The sequence below is a fragment of the Lactuca sativa genome, chromosome 5 (genome assembly GCF_002870075.4).
Source record: "Lactuca sativa cultivar Salinas chromosome 5, Lsat_Salinas_v11, whole genome shotgun sequence".
In the NCBI taxonomy this organism is placed as follows: Eukaryota; Viridiplantae; Streptophyta; class Magnoliopsida; order Asterales; family Asteraceae; genus Lactuca; species Lactuca sativa.
In genome coordinates this window covers 321,443,840-321,466,909 of record NC_056627.2, presented here as the reverse complement: position 1 = coordinate 321,466,909, position 23,070 = coordinate 321,443,840, and the positions used below count along the sequence as shown (strand labels likewise).

Here is a 23,070-nt window from a genome sequence, read left to right as displayed (position 1 = left end):
GTCCATGATAGTTTTTAGGCCCAATTAGGAAGGTGGGCCATTTTGGGCCTTAGGATGCCATTTAAGAAATTTGGGCCTTTTGGATTTAGGTCCATGATAGTTTTTGGTTTGTTGACTTTAACTTTTAACCAAGTTTGACATGAGGGTATTTTAGGTAAATTGAGTGGTATTTGAGATCGATCATTATTTAGTGTTTAGGTGACCAGTTGAGTTGTGATATGTTAGACATCTTGCAGACTGAGATGTGACTTATCCTCACTGTACTTATGGGTCGAAGGTACCAAGGCCGACCCATGGATTGATATCTTGTTAGATATTGAGTTATGATATATTGAGCATGCGATAAACCTGTTTTGATTATCTGATAGTCACTGATATGCGTTAGACTGGTAGATCTATAGGACTACCTGTGATTATTGGTTGTATAATTATCTGTCTGTTGAATATGTATATTATCTGTTATATGCCGACATGTTACATTGGGGTTGAGACTACTGCTTTGTGATGTTAGTCAACAGACCAGGGCAATCCAACCAGGAGGTTATGGGCCAGGGCATTCCAACCGGGAGGTTGTGGGCCAAAGGTAATCTAACTAGGAGGTTGTTGACCAATATGTGGTATGCAGGGCAATCCACCCAGGAGGTTGTGGGCCAGGGTAATCCAACTGGGAGGCTGTGGACCCAACATGTTAACATATGTATTTTATATGTTGTGTGATATTACTTTGGGGGAACTCACTAAGCTTTGACTTACATTTTCAGTTTATTGTTTCAGGTACTTCAGATGATCGCGGGAAAACGAATGTATGATCTTGCACATCTTCTTGTTTTGTGTTATGGGATCTTGGGAAAACTCTGATTTTGAATGATACTTTTGAAACAGTGACTCTTTTTGTAAACAATGTTGGTTAATGGTTAATTTTTAATTTTTAAATTTTTTATGATTTTTGGGTTTTTACATATTCAATGGTTTAAATATGTTATGTGTTTAAAAAATGACAAATTAGGAGGGAGTGGCGTATAAAACAATTCACAAAGACGATACATTAGTTAATTAAAAATAAAGTTTTTAAAATGGTTAATAACAAAAGAATGTTTATGATAATATGTTTTTGTTAAAGAACAAATGACACGAAAGTGATTAGTTTTTTCTAAATTTTGACACTTTATTATTATTACTTTTTTTTAAATTAAACATTGATTTATAATTTTTTTTGCTAATGTCGATCATTTTATCTGGTTCCTTCTCTTTACCCGGTTGTCACTGTTAAGTTGGAAAAGATTGTTGGCACGACAAGCTACAAGACACGCAAGTCGTTATATTTTTATTTTTTATTTTAACATTCCATTATTTTTAATTCAAATATAAAAATAATTAAATAAGTATTAAATCAAAAATATACAGAATCGACAAATAACAATAACCAAAATCATATAATTTAAAATAAATATTTGTTTTAAGTAATTTGGGTTTGATTTTATTCTATAAATTTATATTCTATTATTTTTAACATTTATTTAATATAAATGACAATACTTTATATCACATTTTACATTATTATAAGCAATAATTTATAGTTAACAATAACGGATATAGAGTAAATTAATCATTATAAATGAATGCTTTTAAAAAATAATTTTTTTTTTCAGTTTTTGAAAAACGATCACTTACTCCTGAATGCTCCATTTTGAATTTAATCTTCAAATTTCAGAGTTCTTTTAGTTTTTCTAATTCATTTTAAATAAATTTCTCTATTAATGTCTGAAATATCCATTTTGAAAAGTTTAATGTCACTGTTTTGCAATCAAATGTCTGATTTAATATTAGATCTAGTTTACATTACTATGTTTGTTTAATGTTTTGTCATATTTAAGTAAAAAAAATTTCGAAATTTCGAAATTGTTTATTGGATTTCAGATTTGTTCTTGAAATTATAGAGTTTTTTTAGAACTTTAAGATTTTAGTTTCGAAATGTCAGTCAAATATATATATATATATATATATATATATATATATATATATATATATATATATATATATATATATATATATATATATATATATTGTCAAAAAAAAAAAAAAAACACTTTTCTCTATGTCCAAGATACATATTTTAGATTTGGTGGTTATTTTTTCCAAAAACATTTTTTCTTTTAATTCACTTCAACTACACATTACATTACATTATGGTTACTCAATTTCCCTAATAATTATAATAAGTTAGATATTCATCAAATATATTTATCCGTAATTTTTAAACAATTTGGTAGGGTATTTAAGCGTTTCCCTGAATTGGATTCTCTTCCAAATGAACTTTGAGACCTAAGATACAAGATAAAGATAGGATTGAGTACATATCTTCCATTGATTTATGTGACGTGGGTTCGAATTTTACCCACCACAAGTTTTGTCCTACCATAATTGGGATAAGGAGTCTAATTTCCCTTGTACAATTTTCCAATTTCTTCCTCCGCCACACCATATATATACTGTACGCCACTTCGAACGCTACAATGTTTGAAAAAAGACGCAGATTTTACAAAGACGGAGAAGATAATAAGCTTCAAGTACTCCGATCGTCAGGTAACTCTTGTCATCTGTTTTTCGTGGATATTTATTCATGGGTTCGAGAGTCATTGTGGTATCAAATCGCTGAAAGTCGCTGATTTCTTGAATATTGCCAATTTGAAGTACGAATTATCGGTCTAAAGTCGAAACCTTTTGTTGATTGTATATGATTCCCAGGTTTTATGAATGTGATTGTAACATGAATTCGTTGTAAGAATTATAAAGTAGTCCTGCTCCCAAATGAATTCTATTACAGTATCTACCAAATGTACCTTAGCTGCTAATGCGAAAATAAATTTTGTTTTCCATACTTCCATTTTAGTGCTTACTTGGGTTGAAATTGACTCGATAATATCTCGTATCCAATGCTTGCAAAATTTGGGCTATTTTGGACTTATTTGAAAATGAATTTAGAAACATATTTTCTGATGAATATCGTGCTTACAAATTGTTCTAATGATGACATTTTTTCATATTCAATACTAGTTTGGTACTTCCGTTTTGATAATGACCTCAGATAAGTTTTGAAAATTAGAATTCAATTTCTAACTTCTTTTTAATTTTTTTAAGGTGGCCTTTGGAAGCCAACAAACTGGCTATGGCTCTTTCTCTTCACACTGTATTTCTCTGCAAAGAGGAAGCCCTCAATTTATATGCAAGATCACCATGTAATGAAAGGTTTCACAGGAGTGGACAACCTCCTACCAACATAATCATGATGAAAATTCGATCCAACAATGGATATTTTAATTCTTTCCGGTTGTTTACATCTTATAAGACAAGTTCTTTCTCAGATTCTAGCCATTGCAAGGATAAATCTCAGATATGCAGCATCGATACAAGTTTTGAGGTATTTCTTTTATTGATGCCAACCTTGTTCTTTACTTTGAACTCATAACTCATTCTATTTATAGGAAATACAAAGATTTGATCTCAAAAGGGGCATGACTTTGATTCTTGAAAAGCAATGGAGACAATTCATACAATTGGCTATCGTATTGGTTTGCACATTTGTTATCGTTCCCAGAGTTGATGCCGTTGATGCTCTTAAAACTTGTGCTTGTTTACTCAAAGAATGCAGGTATATATATATATTTAATCTTAAATAACTCATACTAATTTATATTTTATGCTCAAAAACCTTGATTGTCTTAAAATATAGGATTGAGCTTGCAAAATGTATAGCAAACCCATCTTGTGCGGCAAACGTTGCCTGTCTACAGACTTGCAACAATCGTCCTGACGAGACCGAATGTCAGGTAATCTGTCACTGTCAGTGCAACTGCCAATAGTTGAACAAATCTTGATTCTTACAAATTCATTGGCTTAATGTGGACAGATAAAATGTGGTGACTTGTTCGAAAACAGTGTGGTGGACCAATTCAACGAGTGTGCGGTTTCCCGAAAGAAATGTGTGCCCCGGAAATCGGATGTGGGTGAATTCCCGGTTCCGGATCGTAATGCAGTGGTTCAAAATTTTAACATGAAAGACTTTAGTGGGAAGTGGTATATAACAAGTGGTTTAAATCCTACATTTGATGCATTTGATTGTCAACTTCATGAGTTTCATATGGAAAATGATAAACTTGTTGGGAACTTAACATGGCGCATAAAAACTTTGGATGGTGGTTTCTTTACTCGATCTGCTGTGCAAACATTTGTTCAAGATCCAGATCTTCCTGGAGCACTTTATAATCATGACAATGAGTTTCTTCACTACCAAGATGACTGGTAAATTTCTTTCAATTCTTTAAATTTCACAGATTCCCTCTACAAACCCTAACATCAACACGAACTAAAAAATTACTTGATCCAAACTCAAATTAACATCCAACAGGTACATATTATCTTCCCAAATCGAAAACAAACCCGATGATTACATATTCGTATACTACCGAGGTCGAAACGACGCATGGGATGGATACGGTGGGTCCGTGATCTACACCCGAAGCCCGACACTCCCCGAATCGATCATCCCAAACCTACAAAAAGCAGCCAAATCCGTGGGTCGAGACTTTAACAATTTCATAACAACCGACAATAGTTGTGGGCCTGAGCCTCCATTGGTGGAAAGGCTTGAGAAAACAGCGGAAGAGGGCGAGAAGTTGTTGATAAAAGAAGCTGTAGAGATAGAAGAAGAGGTTGAAAAAGAGGTGGAGAAGGTTAGAGATACTGAGATGACTTTGTTTCAGAGGTTGCTTGAAGGGTTTAAGGAGTTGCAACAAGATGAAGAGAATTTTGTGAGGGAGTTGAGTAAAGAAGAGAAGGAAATTCTGAATGAACTTCAAATGGAAGCGACTGAAGTTGAAAAGCTTTTTGGGCGCGCGTTACCGATTAGGAAACTTAGATAAATTTCGATGATTGATTCAGACAATATATATAGTCATATGGATTATGTAGATACTAGAGAAAAACAAAAAAAACTTTTGTATACGTGATAAACGTGTTTGTGATTTGTTTATTGGCTTAAAATTGTAGAATAGCTTTTTTAATTCTTTACAAAAAAATTGATTGTCTATTGGTAGCCAAGAGGTTCACGAAAAGACTGAAAGGGTCTTGCCGGTTTGCGGGTTAGGCCAAATTTTTTGGGGCGGGATCGGTCTTGATCGGGTTTTTCTTTAAAACATGTATTTTTTATAAATGATGAGTTATTTTCAATTTTTGGCTTTTTTTTTCCCTGTAAATTTACTGTTATTTTATAAAAATATTACTTTTATTTTTCTATCTATGAGTATAGTTAATTTTTGTATTTTTTTTTTTCAATTGTGGTTTTTTGTAATGTTTTGAGTAAATTACATGAATGGTCCCTATGGTTTGGGTTACTTTGCGTGTTTGGTTCCTAACTTATTTTTTTTAGCTCGGAAAGTCCCTATTGTTTGTTTGTGTTACGCGTTTGGTCCCTGCTTTTTGTTTTTGTTACGCATTTGGTCCCTTTCTTACCTAAAAAGACTATTATTAAAATAGGAAAAAATAATAAGGTTAGTAAGGTAAGGTGATGGGGTTGGGTTGAGGGTGTTTTTATTTAAATAAATTAAAAAATCAAAGGCAAAAAAGTTTTTTTAGGTAAGACAAGAATCAAGAAATTAACATAAACCATAGGGACCATTTGTGTAATTTACTCTAATGTTTTTGGTCTTTTGTTTTATTTTAGACAAAACTTGGTACTTGGTTGTGGTTAGTTTAAAATTGCCACTTTTGTTCAAAAAAGTTTGGACTAACATCATATATTCAAACTTTTCATTTTGTTGCAAATTTGGTCGAATTTTCTTTGAATTTTTTATAAGGACGATTTTGCCCTTACTTATTTTTTCTTTTTCACTTTATTTATTTATTTAAAATAAAATATTACCCATATTCTACCCTCTCTCTTTTACAATTGCAAAAGACCAGCACCACTGGTCAACATCACCGCCACTACCAACGCCTGTCACCACCACCGCCGACATTGATGCTTCCTTTGTAAGCTTAATCGCGGGAAACTTCAGTCATCGGAAAGTTTACCTAGCTCTAACGAACACCACACACATACACAATACACACACATACACTTTCTCTCTCTCACTCTCTCTCTCTCTCTCTGGATGAACAAACAGACGAAAATCAAAAATCTAACATACAATAACACATAAAAAACCATAAATGATTAAACACAAATGAAATGATTAAATACGATAATACCAAACACATACATCTCTTCAAGAGCATCTAATATACAAAACTAGAAATTTGATATACAAGACCCAACACATAAACCGATTCAACATACAACACTCGTCAGAGCAACATCATCTTTAATCCATCTGTTGTTCGGAGTAAAAAAACAAGGGTTTCTAGATCTTCAGTGGTTTGAAGCAAAAAATGAGTGTGACAAACACATCTGAAAAGTCAGTGTTTCGAAAAACTAGAAGGGTGGCAGCGCTAGGGTTTTTGCAAACGCTACCACCTTGCCGGAGAAGGAGAGAGCCTAGCAGGTGAAACCCTAAACGACGTCGGATATCTCGCCAGATCTATTCAAATCCAAAATATGAGGGTGACAACAAATCTTTATGTTTGAGATGCTATAAGATGCTTTTCAAACCCTAAAAGGCGAAACTTGAACCCCTATGACATTGCTCAAACCCTTATGTCGTCCGAACCTGAGCCTTCACCGCCTCCGATGCCTTTATAAACCCTAGATATCTTGCCATATCTGTTCGTCTCCATGCTCGTTGGATCGTCAGCGTCGTCGAAGAAGTGACAATTTTCAGAATGTAGATGTTGTTGGAAAACAGGTAGATCTCGTTGGTCTCGAGGATGGCAGATTTTTGGGTCGTCGAACATTGCGTATTTGAGGGAAATGCTTTTGAAGAAGAAATAAGGAGAGAGAGAGAGAAGGCGGTGTTAGGGGTACTTTATTTATGATTTTTTCTTAATTGTTTTTAATTTTTATAATAAAAGAAAAATATGAAATAAAATAATAAGGGGAAAATCCATAATTATAAAAAGTTTCAATAATTTTGGACCAAATTTGCAACAAAATAAAAAGTTTGGATATCTGGTTCTAGTCCAAACTTTTTTGGATCAAAGTAGCAATTTCCAGCTAACCACATGGACCATTTGTACAATTTTGTTTTTATTTTATAAATGTATGTGATTTTTTTGTAAATTTGATCCAAAAGAATATAATGTACAACTAATTTTATTTATAAGTATATGTAATTCTTTTTGTAAATTTGGTCCAAAAAAATATAGTAGATATGTTTGTTTGTTTGTTTTTTTTTTTGAAACGACAAACTAACTAATCTACTCCTAAATAACCATCTATGTCTCCACCAAGATTTGAACCCCAGACTTTTCATATGAGATGGTCACTGCATACCGCTAGGCCATTGGCCTTTTGGTTAATATAGTAGATATGTAACATGAAAAGAAATTATAAAAATCTAATTACAAAAATCTCAAATAAAAACCATACATACTATAATAAAATGGTTGGAATCAAAATTACAAAATAAGACCAAAGATGTTTCTAATTTGGATACTATTTGAGTATTTGTAAATGCGTTTATAATTCTTGTGACTTCCTTTGATTTTTAGAAATTTTAAAATTTATAATGCTTAACTTTTTGTAAAATCTAAAAGTAATTAATTACAAATAAATTAAGGGAAATCTCCAATAAAATCTTTAAATTTTGGCCCGGTTTACGTTTTAGTCATAAACTAATTTTTGTTTATGAAAAAGTCCTAAAAACCGGCAAAAGTATGCATTTTGACCCTTTTTGACCGGTTGGAACCGACAACAAATTAATTTTGGACTATTTCATAAAATGACCTAAAATATTAGGACTATTTCACAAAATGACTCAAAATATTGTGACTTTTCTGCAAAAAAAATATTAGGACTTTTCTGCAAACAAAAACCTTATTATTATTATTATTATTATTATTATTATTATTATTATTATATTAAAAATATAAACAAGTATACTAATTTTTAAATTCATTATTATTTATATTTTTAATAATACATATAAATACACTTAAATAAAAAATATATCAAAGAAATTATTTAAAGGTGAAGGTGGTGGTGATGGTAATGCTTTAGGCATTTAAATCATGAATATCTGCTTGTATGTCCTCACTTTGTATATGATCATTTCACATTTTTTATTATTGTTTTCAATTCAAAATTTAACACTTAGCAATTTAAAAGAAGTTGCCTATTTGTAAAATTATGTATAAATAGTTTAAGATAAAAGGATTTCTCACTTTGTATATAAAATTTCTTAAGGTAGAATGATTTTTTTTTCAAATCCAACAGATCCACAATAAATATTTACATTGGTGACAGATATCAAAATTCGAAAATATTAATTAAAATATCTTATTTAATAGAAAGTAATATGACTTATTTTGCTTTATCACATTATATCTGCTATGTTTCCAAAAAAACCACAAGGATAAAGTAATGAAAAAGTGCAATACACATGTTGGTAATTCAAATACTTACACACAAGACATACTCGCATTTCACATGCTCACTATTTGTAAACAATTTGAAAAATCAGTAGCTTCTTTTAAATTGTTAAATGTTAATATTATGAATTAAAAACAATAATAACAAATGTGAAATGACCATATACAAAGTTAGAATATACAAACAGACATTCATGATTTGAATGCTTAAAGCATTACCATCCGCTCAACCTTCACATTTATAAAATGTCTTTAATATATATATATATATATATATATATATATATATATATATATATATATATATATATATATATATATATTTTAATTTAAATGTATTTATACGTATTATTAACAATATTCATAATAACAAATTTAAAAATAGTATACTTATTTATATTTTTAATATAATAATAATAAAGTTTTTGTTTGTAGAAAAACCCTAATATTTTTTGTTTTTGCAGAAAATTCATAATATTTTAGGTCAATTTATGAAAATAGTCTCAAATTAATTTGTTACCGGTTCCAACCAGTCAAAAAGGATCAAAATGCAAACTTTTGCCGGTTTTTGGGACTTTTTCGTAAACAAAAATTAGTTTAGGACTAAAACATAAAACGGGTTAAAATTTTAGGACTTTATTGGAGATTTTCAATAAATTAATAATGTTTATTTTATAATGTATGTATTGGACCACATTTTCAGCCGAACGTGAGTATTTAATATGCACGTTTGTAGTGTTGTCCCAGATGGACCGATTTGACATAATATGTTTGGGCCCGATCCGTGTTTATTCCTGGTAGTCATGTTTAACCAACTAAGTGCAGAGATTGAAGGCAATAAGCAATCTGTCGAGAAAAATATAAAATATATTGCTTTCAAAGACATGTATTACGAATATATGTTCACTAAAAATGATTATCCGGATGACGTTATCTGTAAAATATTAATTTTATATTAAACTAATGTATAAGATTATAGTTATTATGTATGATATTATTTATATTTACATACATTTATGTACGGCTTGCATTTAAATAAAACTAAACTTAATTCATTATTTAGTGTTACTTTATAATTATCGTTATGATTATTTAATTTAAAGTTTATTCATTTGATCATTTTTTTAGTTTTGCTCATGATGAATGTCACTGTAACCTTATGAATTCTTTATTTTGATTTGTTATTTTTTTGGCACTCTATGACACAAAATTCCTCTTTAACTGCTAAAAAGGGTATTAAGTTTTTTGTCCGATTTCTAAGGTAAAAAAAAAAGATGTAATTATGTACCTGATATATTGTGTTTTGGGTGTTCTACATCTCAACTTTCACTTCAGCAATCCTGGATACTAATATATGTCGTGCCATTTTCTTCCAAGTCTAACTTCTATAAATGGCAAAAGTACAAATTTAACTCTAACTCCACTACATTCGCACACATCTCCATCTTCTCCGTTAGTTCCTTTCCTTCATCGTCATCATAATTGAGAACCCTAATCCTACTCCCCTCTGTGTGAACTAAGAAACCAAGCCATCACTCCACTAAAAATTTGGTCCACCCTCGCATCACTCATCGACATACCCTATTATGTCTCTCTGCTCCGTTCACCGACACATCAAGAGATAAGAGAATAAGACTTGTTATCGGTTAATCAAGCCTCATGTGTATATTAGAGATGTGAAAATGTTGTAGTCCGGTTGTGGTTTGGTTTGGTACTAAACCACATTCTAAAATTTAATCTTTTTCTTTTCTCCAAAATATTGATTGTAGTTTTGTACCAAGCTTGATGAATCGTCAAGTTATTCTTGAATTACAATGGTGTTTTTAGCAAGATGAAGAGGGGGTGCGAATTTGAAGGAGAACAACAATGGGGAGTCTGTTTCCATTATCATCACTTCCCCTTAAAATAGAAAACATCCTCACTCTTTTCTCTCACTACTTCTTCTTCATCTTACTCTCCCCCATCTCCCGTTATCATTCCATCTTAATTCTGAAAGTCAACTCCACAAAACCCTAAACGGCCACCGCCTTCACCACTAGAGACATACTTGCACTAACTGCTGTTGAACTTCGATCTCGCTTCAGTTTTGATTTGTGCATATGTATTGATCTAATGTACTGTGAGAATTTGTTAATCATCTTACTTTATGTTTGATATGTTTTTTTTTGTTTTTTTTTCTATTGATAGAAAGATACATGCTGCCCTTTTGATTTGCATCAAGTTTTTCCTACGAGTTAATGTATTATATTTGTGATGATCTGTAAATGAATTTGATGTTTCTACAAAGAGCTCCAGTTTATTGGATCTCTCTAACAAAATCACTTGGATTTTGATATGGGTTTAAGGGTAAATTGATTTTATATGTTTGTGTGTGTTTTGGTTCTGTTTCAAAGATACCATGTGAAAACTATAAGATAAATGGTGTCAATGAATGAATTTGATGTTATACAAAGAGCTAACTCTCCTAATCAAACGACACCTCATAAAACAAAGGATTCTCAAATAGAGCCACATTAGGCGCGTCATATAACCTATAAACGTACTCCCTACATATATGATATAAATTGAGATTTTTTTATAATATATATGTGAAATTGCTTTAATATTTTAACTTCTTTTTATTTAATACAATAAATGCTTTATTTTTATATTTTAAGAATTAATTCCTTGTTTTCAATTTGATATACACTTAATTTGTTAATTTGATATATATTTACAAGGACAACCTTTGATCTTCCATCTTCCATTGTAACCGCTCTTCTTGGCATGTATAAGTAATGTATCTTATAGTTTTTGCATGGATGTCATTTATGTTACCTTCGGTGGTGAAGTTTCAAATGTTGGGTGTAAAACAAGGTAACTTAGGTATAGAGAATGAATATAGAGGAAGTTTCCATACCCCACTAGTGAAATATGTTGATTTGGTGTCCAATAGTTGGTATATGTTTTTTTTATGTTATAACATGTTATAGGTTATTAAAGTAGATTTACTTGTGTTACTTTGCAATTCGGTTATATAGGTGTTGTTTTTTTATAGACACTATGATAATTGTACGAGATCAAATTTCTTGGTTTTAATATAAAAGAAGGAAAAAAATCAACATATGTTTTGCCAAACAGTGTCCAGAATTTATTAATTGATTGTATACAAAATTAGAGGTAGTGTGTAAATGGTTTGCTTATATTATGTCATTAATCGTATAGTACCTATTACTACTACTACTGCTAATAATAATAATAATAATAATAATAATAATAATAATAATAATGTAGATGTTATCTATGATTATATTTTCATATATTTTCTAGCACCAAACATCCTTTCGAAAACCAAATATATTTACTGAAGTTTGTTTTGCAGCATCGAATATATTATCCTTACGAACAATGAATATATTGCACGGTTTCCACATACCATAAGGTTTCAATATTTTGTACAATTTTTTTTTACCAATGACCACATATGAGTTCATTCCCATCGAACATTGTTTGGGAGGCAATTTAGTCTTTAACACCAAATTCTTTTATTGTATTTTAGGGTTTTAATGGTGCAATAAAGTAATGACACATAGATCTATTTTATTTCCAATCAGTTTATTTGTAAGGTCCCAAAATTTAGACAAAAAATTTTCATTTTTAAATTAATAAAACTATAATCTAAAACATCATCATGAAACCAAGGTAGAACAAAGTGTATCAATACATCATAAAACATCAGAGTAAATCACAAAATACGGAATAAGATGATGTGTGTTCTGCAATCATCCCAAACTCTCCCCCTTCGAACCAGAAGTACCTGAAACATAAACTGAAAACTGTAAGCACAAAGCTTAATGAGTTTCACAAAATATCACATACCATACATAATAAACATGTAATGGGCCCCGCCCGGCATCGAGCCCCGCTCGGTATACAGATATGTCAGTCATAAGGCTCCGCCCAATATACATATAACATATAAACATATAATCATACTACACATGTGATAATCAAAAAGACAATAGCATACAAGATAGTCATTGGGCCCCGCTTGGCATTGAGCCTTGCCCAGTAAGCATACAAACACATAACACATGCGAGAGTCACGCAGACATCTAGCATACTAACATAATAAACCATGGGCCGAAATTGGTACCTTTGATATGTGCATATTTATACACATATTTATACAACATATCCTGATATTATAATTAATTTTATGCCCTTATTAGAACAAAAGATACTTAATTTGCTATGAATCATGTTGTAGGTATTAAAAGACTTGTTTGGAGCAAAAAGGAAGCAGGAAGCTGGATTAAGGAAGCTTGGAGTTGAAAGTTTGGACTAGAGCTCTAAAATGAAGGAAAATATGCCCAACACGTCATGGTAATATCTGCCACGACGTGGTGTCTTGAAGATTCCCGATCAGATTCGATGACTTGTAGAATACGGGATAAACACAATCACCACGACGTGGTGCTCTGCTTTCGGGAAAAGTATAAATATCTCACATAAACCTCCGAATGGGAACTTTTTGGCTCTGGAGAATTCGAAGTTATTTAAGGCAAAGGCACTGGAATTAAGCATTGGAAGCAAGGAATTAAATCACAATCATTAGACGAAGGAGATCCAAGGCAACTAAACTCAACTTTTCGACTTTTCATTAGGAATAACGATGTTTTTACTTTTGAATTTCAATTTTATGATTTTGTTTGCTGAAATCATGAGCTAAACACTCATGACTTTCGTTTGGCTAGGATGAGTTGAATAAACATGGTTGATTTCATAGTTAGGATTTAGTGATTTGGTTATTTGTTGACTTTTGTGTATTAAAGAACCTCAGGTATTTTTGATAACTGCTTTTAATCTGCTTATTGCTGAATTTGATTAGGATAGAATGACTATGTTTCTTAATTGAATTTGAATCTTATGATATTGTGACTTGCAAAATCGTAGGACTAGATTTTTGATTAAAACCTAGGGTTAAGTAGAAAAGTGGGTAAAAAAGTATAGGAGCCAATATATGACGAAAAATCATATATAGAATTGAATCAATAAAATTAATTGGTCAATTAATTATAAGTCTAAGCAACTCGAACTGAACTCTAGTGAGCTTGTAAGTTTGTCCGCTTGATCACCGAATAAATAAGCTAGTTTGCTAAAGGATTAAATTGGTGAATACCAATTTGGTCATCTTAGGAATCGGTAGCCAAAGGAACTAAATCCATTGCACTTCTATGAAACAACCATAATGACAACAAATCCGAAGCTAAACGAAAGTCTCTTTCTCACCTTGGTTAATTCATACTTGTTTGCTTGCTTAGCTTAGTGTTAGTTTAATTAAATGAATTTTGAGTTAATTTGGTAATTTAAGTATCTAGTCTTGCAAAACTAGGAAAACAAAACCATTCTTATATAATTAGTAATTAGCTAATAGTAGAATAAAGTTAATTGAAACACCATTCCTTGATATCGACACTCGTTCTTACCATAGCTATACTATTGCACGATTAGGTACTCTGCCTAGTGTGTTTAATAGTCTAGTTAAGTAAATTATTTTTATAAAATTAACTTGAATAAAATATAAGCATATTAAATTACACATCAAGTTTTTGGCGCCGTTGCCGGGTAACGAATCAGTTTTAATTACTTTATATTGCTATTGTTAGGACTATTTTCTGTTAGAGTTTAGTTTTAATTTTAAGTATTTTCGTAATTTAGGTTCACCACGACGTGGTGATTTATACCACGTCGTGGTAAAGCTACTGTAAGAATTTTATTTTTCGTTTTTTTTCTTTCACGTGTTTTTCTTTGTTTATTTGCAGACCGTTTATGACCCATGGATCAAATTCATCTTTGATTCCACCACTCGAAGACCCGAAATCCGTTCTTCGAAAAAACAAGGACAAGGCCGACAAAGATACTCCGAATAAGTCCCCTTTAAAGAGTCTGAAATCGGTTTTTGGTAAAAAAAAGGGAAAGAAAACGGGGGAGTCCAGCAACACAAAAGAAGACACTGAGTACGAGACCGAGAAGGAGGAAAGTTTTACTGATTTTAAAGGAAGTGATCACGAAAAACCTGACAACACCATGGCCAACATTGCGGACCTCTTAATGGAGGCATACAAGAAGAGAGTTTGGGACGACACCGAACCGGGCCTCGTGCAACCCACCAATCCCGCCACTGCAACTTTTGAACTCAAAGGGCATATACTTACCGCAATAAAGGAGGTTCCTTTCACCGAAAAGGATCATGAAGATGCTTACAAGCATCTAGATGAAGTGAACGACATTGCCGACTACTTTAACATCCCAAATGTGCCAAGAGAAACGATATTGTTACGAATGCTCCCTGTCACTTTTAAGGGAGCCGCAAAAGATTGGCTGAAGGCATTACCACCAGGCGCGGTAACAACATGGGCATGGATGCGTGAACTATTTTTGAAACAATTTTGCCCACCATCCAAGGTGGCTAAGCTCAAAAAGGCTATCGCCAACTTTGAACAACAATTGGGGGAATCATTATATGAAGCTTGGGAACGTTATAAAGTTCTAATAAGGAATTGCCCCCAAAATGACCTAAATGTGCGGCAAGAGGTCTTGATGTTTTATGATGGGGTGAACGTCACCACCCGCCAACTTCTTGACTCTCAAGGCCCTCTTACTAAGAAAAATCCGGCGGAGATTAAGCAACTTATCGAAGAATTCTCGAAACATTCTAGAGATTACCATAATCCACGAAATGATGTGACAAGGGGTTTAGAAAATGCTGCTTCGGAGGATATGTCAGCGATAATGGCAATGTTGCAAAGCATGGATAGAAGAATGACTAAAATGGACCAAACAATCCGTGCTCTTCGGGTTAGGTGCGAAAACTACAACAGGCCGCATTTAACCAAGGAATGTGACCTAGATGAAAATGGAAACCAGAAGGTCCAAGCTTGCTACTCAAGTGGCGATCGTCTAGATGAAGACTGGAGAAAGCCTAAGAAGAAGTGGTTGCCCTATGATGAGTATAAAAAGGCCAAGGAAGAAAAGTATGAACAAAGAGGGAGGGGCATTTATCAAAGAGAAGAACCAACAGTTGAGAAGAAATCTGATTTTGAGAGTATGCTCACTCGATTTGCAGTAGTATCTGAAAAAAGGCACGAGGTAACTGAAGCAACAATTAAAGAGCAACAATTAGCAATCAAGGAGCAACAACTTATGATGAAGGAACAACAGGAGATGATGAAAAACCAGCAAGCACTCTTGAGAAATCAGCAAGCTTCAATCCTAAATATAGAGAAACAACTTGGGCAACTAGCTACGCAATTCAATGAAAGAGCACTGGGAGGACTTCCGGGAAATACCGAACAAAACCCGAAAGGAGCACACATTCAAGCCATCACCACTAGAAGTGGGAAAATTATCACTCACCTAACCCCTATCGACAGAAACGAACCTGAAGCAGAATAAGAAAGACAAGAAGAAAATAAAGATAACAAGTCTGGGCAATCACCACGACATGGCAAAACTCTGAGGAGAAAAATACCGAGCCGGTGAAGACATATTGTCCACCACTTCCTTTCCCAAGCAGAGCAATTCAAGAGAAGCATGTTGAAGATTACCGGAAGTTCTTAGATCACATAAAATCTCTTGAAATCAACATTCCATTCCTTGAGGCTTTAATTTAAATGCCAAAGTATGTCAAGTTTTTTAAGGACCTACTGACAAACCGCAAGAAAATGGAAGGATTATCAAAAGTTGTACTAAATGAAACTTGCTCTGCTACAATGCTAAACATGCTACCAAAGAAGATGGGGGATCCAGGGAGCATAACTTTACCGTGCCAATTCGGGAATCTAGCAACAAGTCATGCTCTAGCCGACTCAGGAGCAAGTGTCAACTTGATGCCATACTCATTCTTCAATAAAGCTTGATCTTCCCGGACCGAGACTGGTCTGCATGGTTATCCATCTAGCCAATAAGACTATGACCTTCCCAAGGGGCATTTGTGAAGACCTACTAGTGAAAGTAGACAAGTTCGTTTTCCCCGCAGATTTTATTGTGTTGGATATGGAGGAAGATGAGCAAGTTCCGATCATTCTTGGAAGACCATTTTTGAGCACTGCCCGAGCTTTAGTTAATATAAGGGAATCCAAGCTTACATTACGTGTTAGAGAGGAAGCGGTGACTTTTGGAGTTAATCGGGCGATCAAACATTCAAGGATGAGTGATGATATGGCGTTTTCTGTTGATGTGTTGGATGGAATATTGGAAAAAGAACTAGTGGGTTGGAAAGAAAAAGAAAATGAGGGATTTATGGTGCTTAATGAAGGAAATTTTGATCTTGAATTCGACCTTCAAGAATTGGAGAAGTTATTGGAAGTAGGGGAGTACAATGAAGCAATGCAAGATACAGAAGACACAACACGACGTGGCAAACTTTTTTTTTCACGATCTGGAATTAAAAACCACGACACCACGACGTGGTAGGATCACCACATAGTGGTAGTTGACGCAAAACCCAAACTCGAGCTGAAAGCCCTTCCTGAACACCTGGAGTATGCATTCTTAGAAGAAGAACAACAAAAGCCAGTAATCATTGCTTCCGGCTTGGTGAAACATGAGAAAGAAAGCTTAGTTAAAGTTCTAAAGAAGAGAAAATGTGCCATTGCATGGAAGATCACGGATATCAAGGGGATTAGTCCAGCCTATTGTTCTTATAAGATCAATTTAGAAGAAGGAGCTAAACCAATAGTACAACGCCGAAGAAGACTCAACCCAAACATGCAAGAAGTAGTTAAAAAAGAGGTGGTGAAACTATTAGATGCTGGTATCATTTACTCAATATTTGATAGCACATGGGTGAGTCTAGTACATGTTGTGCCAAAGAAAGGAGGAATGCCAGTGGTAACCAATGAAGCTAACGAGTTGATCCCAACAAGGACAATTACCGGGTGGCGCGTTTGTATTGACTATTGAAGGCTTAATGATGCAACATGCAAAGATCATTTTCCGCTACCATTCATCGATCAAATGCTAGAAAGGTTGTCCGGGAATCTTTATTATTGTTTCCTTGATGGTTTCTCGGGGTACTTTCAAATTCCGATTGACCCACAAGATTAAGAGAAGACCACTTTTACATGCCCAAGTGGAACATTTGCATATAGACCCATGCCTTTTGGGTTATACAATGCACCAACCACTTTCCAAAGATGCATGATGGCTATATTTCATGATATGATCGAGAAGTTTATGGAGGTTTTCGTGGATGACCTCTCGGTTTTCGGGTCCTCTTTTGAAGACCGTTTGTCCAACTTGGATCTTATGCTAGCAAGATGCGAGAAGACCAACCTTGTTCTCAATTGGGAGAAGTGTCATTTTATGGTGAAGGAAGGCGTTGTGTTAGGTCACAAGGTCTCAAGGATGGGGATAAAGGTGGATAGAGCAAAGGTTGATACCATAGCCAAATTACCACCTCCAACAAATGTCAAGGGGGTAAGAAGCTTTCTAGGTCATGCGGGATTTTATAGGCGCTTTATTAAAGACTTTTCCAAGATCATAAGGCCCTTGAATCAACTTCTCTTAAAGGATGCCCCTTTCAACTTTTCTAAAGAGTGTCTTGATGCATTTCATTTGTTGAAGGAAAAATTGACCACTACACCAATTATGATAGCTCCATATTGGAGTCTTCCTTTTGAGCTTATGTGTGATGCCAGTGACTTTGCGGTGGGAGCTGTTTTGGGACAAAGAATTGACAAGCATTTTCAACATATCTACTATGCAAGTAAGACCTTGAACCCAACACAAGAGAACTACACTACTACAAAAAAGGAGCTACTAGCAATGGTTTTTGCATTTGATAAATTTCGCTCTTATTTGGTTTTGTCTAAAACAATAGTTTTTACCGACCATTCTGCCCTTAAGTATCTTTTTGCTAAACAAGATGCTAAGCCAAGGTTGATTTGTTGGGTGTTGCTGCTACAAGAATTTGACATCGAAATACGAGATAAAAAGGGGATGGAGAACGTGGCTGTCGATCATCTATCGTGACTGCAAAACCCGCACTTGGAGGAATTAGAAGAAAACAATATAGGAGATGAGTTTCCCGAAGAATATTTATTGGTTATAGCAGGAGAGATTCCGTGGTTTGCAGATATAGCTAAGTATTTAGCAAATGAATACATTCTAAACGACTTGACTCGCCAACAAAAGAAGACTTTTTTTCTTCAGAAATTAAGCATTACTTTTGGGATGAGCCATACCTCTTTCGTAGCTGTGCTGATGGTATGATAAGAGGATGTGTATTCGGGAGGGAAAGTTGTGAAATCTTGAAGCATTGTCATAGCGGGCCAACCGGAGGACATCATGGAGCGCAATATACAACGAAGAAGGTTTTTGATTCGGGTTTTTATTGGCCTACTATCTTTAAAGATGCTACAAAATTTGTCAAAGAATGTGATTCATGCTAAAGGTCGAGAAATATTTCATCACGAAATGAGATGCCCCAAAATAGCATTCAAGTTTGTGAAATATTTGATATTTGGGGAATTGACTTCATGGGACCTTTCCCAATGTCAAAGGGAAATAAATACATATTGGTAGCAGTCGATTATGTATCCAAATGGGCGGAGGCACAAGCATTACCCACAAATGATGCTCGAGTAGTAGTACGTTTCCTCAAAAAGTTATTTTCAAGATTTGGAGTTCCTAAGGCTCTAATTAGTGATCGAGGCTCCCACTTCGCAAATGATCAGTTAGCTAAGGTGTTGCAAAATAGGGTGTTCACCATAGATTTTCAACATCATATCATCCTCAAAAAAGCGAGAAAACTGAAGTTACAAATCGGGCATTGAAGAGAATATTAGAAAGACCGGTTGGAAGTAATAGAAAGGAATGGTCGGATAAGCTTGATGATGCACTATGGGCGTTTAGAACAGCTTTCAAAACACCTATTGGTACTACACCATATAGGTTGGTTTATGGGAAGAGTTGCCACTTGCCAGTTGAGATAGAGCATAAAGCATTTTGGGCTTTGAAGATATGTAATTTTGAGTTAGATGAACTGCGTGCCAACCGGTTGATACAAATGAATGCTCTTGAAGAACTTAGAAACGAAGCCCACACAAGTTCTTTAATTTATAAAGACAAAACTAAGAAGTGGCATGATATGAGGCTTAAAGGTAATAAAGAGTTCCATGAAGGACAAAGAGTGCTACTTTTCAACTTAAGGTTGAAACTGTTTCCCGGTAAATTGCAAACAAGGTGGGACGGGTCATTTGTTGTTAAACAAGTTTTCCCACATGGAGCTATTGAGCTTATTTCAAGAGACGGGACCCCTTTCAAGGTTAATGGGCATTGAGTGAAGCATTACGAGGACGGAATGCCAAGTGAAGAAAGGGAGGGTGAAATCGTCAAATTCACACGAGCGGAAACAACGTAGCTTGGAAAGGAGTCCGGCTCATGACTCCTTCAAAAGAAGCGCTGGCAGGAGGCAACCTGTGGTTTTGAGTTTGCATTTTCTTTTCTTTTATTTGTTTTTTGAGTTTTATCTAGGTCTTTATTATCTCATTCTTCTGGTTTATCTATGATTTCGTCATGGGGTGTGGCATAAAACGAGTGTGGGGTGTGTATTTTTAAGAGTTTTTATTAAATAATTTTTTTTGCCCACCACGAGGTGGTGATTTCTTTTTCACGATTTAACTACGGAAAAAACCTCGACACCACGACGTGTTGTATTCTACCACGTCGTGGTGACAAATATAACTGTTGTCATTAGAGGGTTTTTAAACTTAAGTTAAAACATTTTCACTTTTTACACCACCCCATCTCTCTCGTCGTGCCAGCCTCCACGAAGAACTCTCCTTCCTCTCCATCAATTTCATGTTCCTTGTCCCCAAAAAGGTATGATTTTCTTGTGATTTGCTTATTCTTGATAGTTATTATGGTATTAGAGAACATCTATTTCTTAGTTTGAACACATTTAGGGCTAATTTTGGGAAACTAGGGTTTCGATTTTTGCAAAATTCGGACCCAATTTAGGATGTTTTGCTCCCTAATTTTGCTACCATCCTACTCTATTTCATCCACTGAACAAACCTTAAACTTGGATTTAGTTAATATGGCGTTGAAATTGGAGCAATTTGATCTTATCTTGTCATTGTCACGACGCCACGACCAGCTCATCGTGGTCCTCGTCGTGGTGTCTGGAATCACAGTTTTTTTTCTTCTTCTGTTTCGATTATAATAATGCATATGGTATGTTTGGTTGTTCTTTTGTGGCTATTATGCAGAAATGACTAGCAGGATTAGAAGAAGTCAACCCATTACTCGCAATTTTCCATGGTATTCTTTTCCACGAGATGTTGCACCCGAGACACGTATGCGATGGACTGCTAAGCTTGATTTACTAAAGAAAAGGAAGGTGCATGTTCCAGTTGAGGTTGATTGGCACTGGATTGGGAGTTCGGGTTTGATGGAGGCTATGGAGCCTTATCTTGACAAGGTATTCAATGGAGTTCAAGGGCAGTTTATGTGTTTGGGATGGAGCCGAATTTTTGAGATTCAAGAGGTGGTTTACAAAGAGTTGGTGTATGAATTTCTTGCCACAGTTTCTTTCGCAAGAAAAGACGGAATTTATGCGGATGATAATCTTATTTTTTGCCTTGGAGGGGAAAGGCGTTCGTTAAGCCTAGCTGATTTTGCATTACGGGTTGGTATATACCTTCCAGCTGAAGTCCATACACCCTTATACCAACAATTTATAGCAGCCTCCATTAGGAACATCGAAGGGTTCAAGGCAGAGGACCATTGGCATTTTATTGCTAATGGGGTTTACCACAAGGGTACTGCACAGGAAAGCGACATCCGGTCGCCAATTCACCGCCTTTTACACCGCCTGATCACTAATACCATTAATGAACGTCAGGAGGGGGATAAATGTCCTACTATGGATGTTTTCTTTTTATGGGTTCTCACCTCAACTGAGGTTTATGCTGATTTACCTTTTCATTTGGCTGATTTCCTTATAGTTCGGGCAACCAAGGACAGACATGGGTCCCCGCTTTATGGCGGTATGTGGATTACCCGACCCGCGCGATCTTTTGGTATTTTTGAGAAGCAGGAGGATTTTATGCTTACAGTTGAACCTCAAAAGACCTTTTCCACTCTTCTTTATAAGAGGGCTCGGATTGTTGTTGATAATGGAATGGGTGGTTTTAGTATTCCTGGCGATACTCCACGACACCGGGTTCCAAGTCATGGAAGGCAACGGGGAAATGGAGCTGAAGCGGATGAGCCAGTGGTACTAGAAGAAGATGAGATGCCCATGGATTCTTACAGTGTGGCAAGGAGACAATATGAGGACTATATGTCTAGTGCAGCAAATTACACCAACTTGAGCCTAGATCATTTAATGAGCTCTATGTGTATATCTCGTCCAGAGCATTTTCCTTCTGCGTACCTACATGTTCCAACGTGGGACGACATTTGGCAAGAGCAGTTGGGTGGAGCTAGAGGCAGTGGTGGTGGAGCTGGTGATGAGGCAAAAGATTGAGTTCTTATCCTTTTCTTTGGTTATATGTGAGAGTCAAGTAAGGGTATATTTGGAACAAGAAAGTTCGTTAGAGTAAAGGTATAAGAAAATGTCGAGAGAAGCGTGATTTGAGAGCATTTTTCGAGGTCTAATTGAGTCATAGAGTGAAAGGGTTGTGTCCTATAGCTGTATGGAAGAGATTGTGTCATTTTAGTTCAAGTTGCAGCTCTTTTCGCCCTTCGAATTTCACTTTTCAACACCACCACGATGCGGTATCTGGTACCACGACGTGGTGTCGCAATTTTCAAAACCAAGAAGTGTTCTGTTGGGTCTACCACGACGTGGTTATATCCACCACGACGTGGTGCTTTTCGAGTCAGTTTTCCGAACCTGCTCTCCTATTTCCAGTAGTCTCCGTAATGTAGGTAGCGTCATATTCATTTTCATGGTATGGATGAGCTGTTCCCATGCCTTTGAATTTTCTTTTCGCGCTTTAATGAAGAATTCTACCGATTACCACAAGGAGGCCGCTATTCTTTCAACTTCTGTGTCCACACGTTCCAGCGAGTTAGAAGTCTTTTCCATGAGTCAAGTCACATCTTCTATCCCAGAGGAGTCTGTTCCTTTTTCTCCCTCTTTTTAAGTTTATATTTTGCATACCATGCAATGGGGGCATTGCATGAAATGAGTGTGGGGTAGGGGTATTTAACATAAGGAAAAGCATTTGATTTTTTAGTTCTTAATATGCTAATTTAGGAAACTTAGCCAATTAAAATTTTTGCTAGTATAGTATTAAATGATCCGATGAGAGCCCAAATGTTTACTTGAGCCAACACATGTTATAGTGTATTTGTGGCTTCCCATTTTCTAGTGAAAGTCATGAAGCATGAAAGGTAATCTGGTAGCTTATATGGCATAACATGTTTTGCAGCTTAAACCTGAAATCTATCCAGGAAAGCTTAGGTAGTCATTGCACTTAGACTAATATCTTACCCAGTAAAGGTTGAAGCTAAGCTCCTTGCTTAAGCATGTAGGACTTGAGAGAAAAA

The 23,070-nt window shown here is 34.9% G+C and overlaps 2 protein-coding genes and 1 non-coding gene across 3 annotated transcripts; 2 read left to right on the top strand and 1 right to left on the bottom strand.

Annotated features, from left to right (window-relative positions):
• Positions 1–2,383: 2,383 nt before the first annotated feature.
• LOC111889374 (violaxanthin de-epoxidase, chloroplastic-like) lies at positions 2,384–5,029 on the top strand. The gene is made up of 6 exons (XM_023885515.2): positions 2,384–2,583; positions 3,139–3,418; positions 3,483–3,649; positions 3,731–3,827; positions 3,908–4,299; positions 4,406–5,029. Exons 2-6 carry the CDS (start codon positions 3,167–3,169, stop codon positions 4,917–4,919), a joined length of 1,422 nt encoding a protein of 473 aa, XP_023741283.1. The 5' UTR covers positions 2,384–2,583; positions 3,139–3,166; the 3' UTR covers positions 4,920–5,029.
• A 9,947-nt stretch (positions 5,030–14,976) lies between these two features.
• On the bottom strand, positions 14,977–15,083 carry LOC111889463 (small nucleolar RNA R71). Its single transcript, XR_002849544.1, has one exon. It is a non-coding gene; the product is annotated as a small nucleolar RNA R71 (small nucleolar RNA).
• Positions 15,084–18,989: 3,906 nt separating this feature from the next.
• LOC111889420 (uncharacterized) lies at positions 18,990–19,849 on the top strand. Its single transcript, XM_023885568.1, has 2 exons — positions 18,990–19,151; positions 19,268–19,849. The coding sequence occupies exons 1-2, from the start codon at positions 18,990–18,992 to the stop codon at positions 19,847–19,849; spliced, it is 744 nt and encodes a 247-aa protein (XP_023741336.1).
• The last annotated feature ends 3,221 nt before the right edge of the window (positions 19,850–23,070 follow it).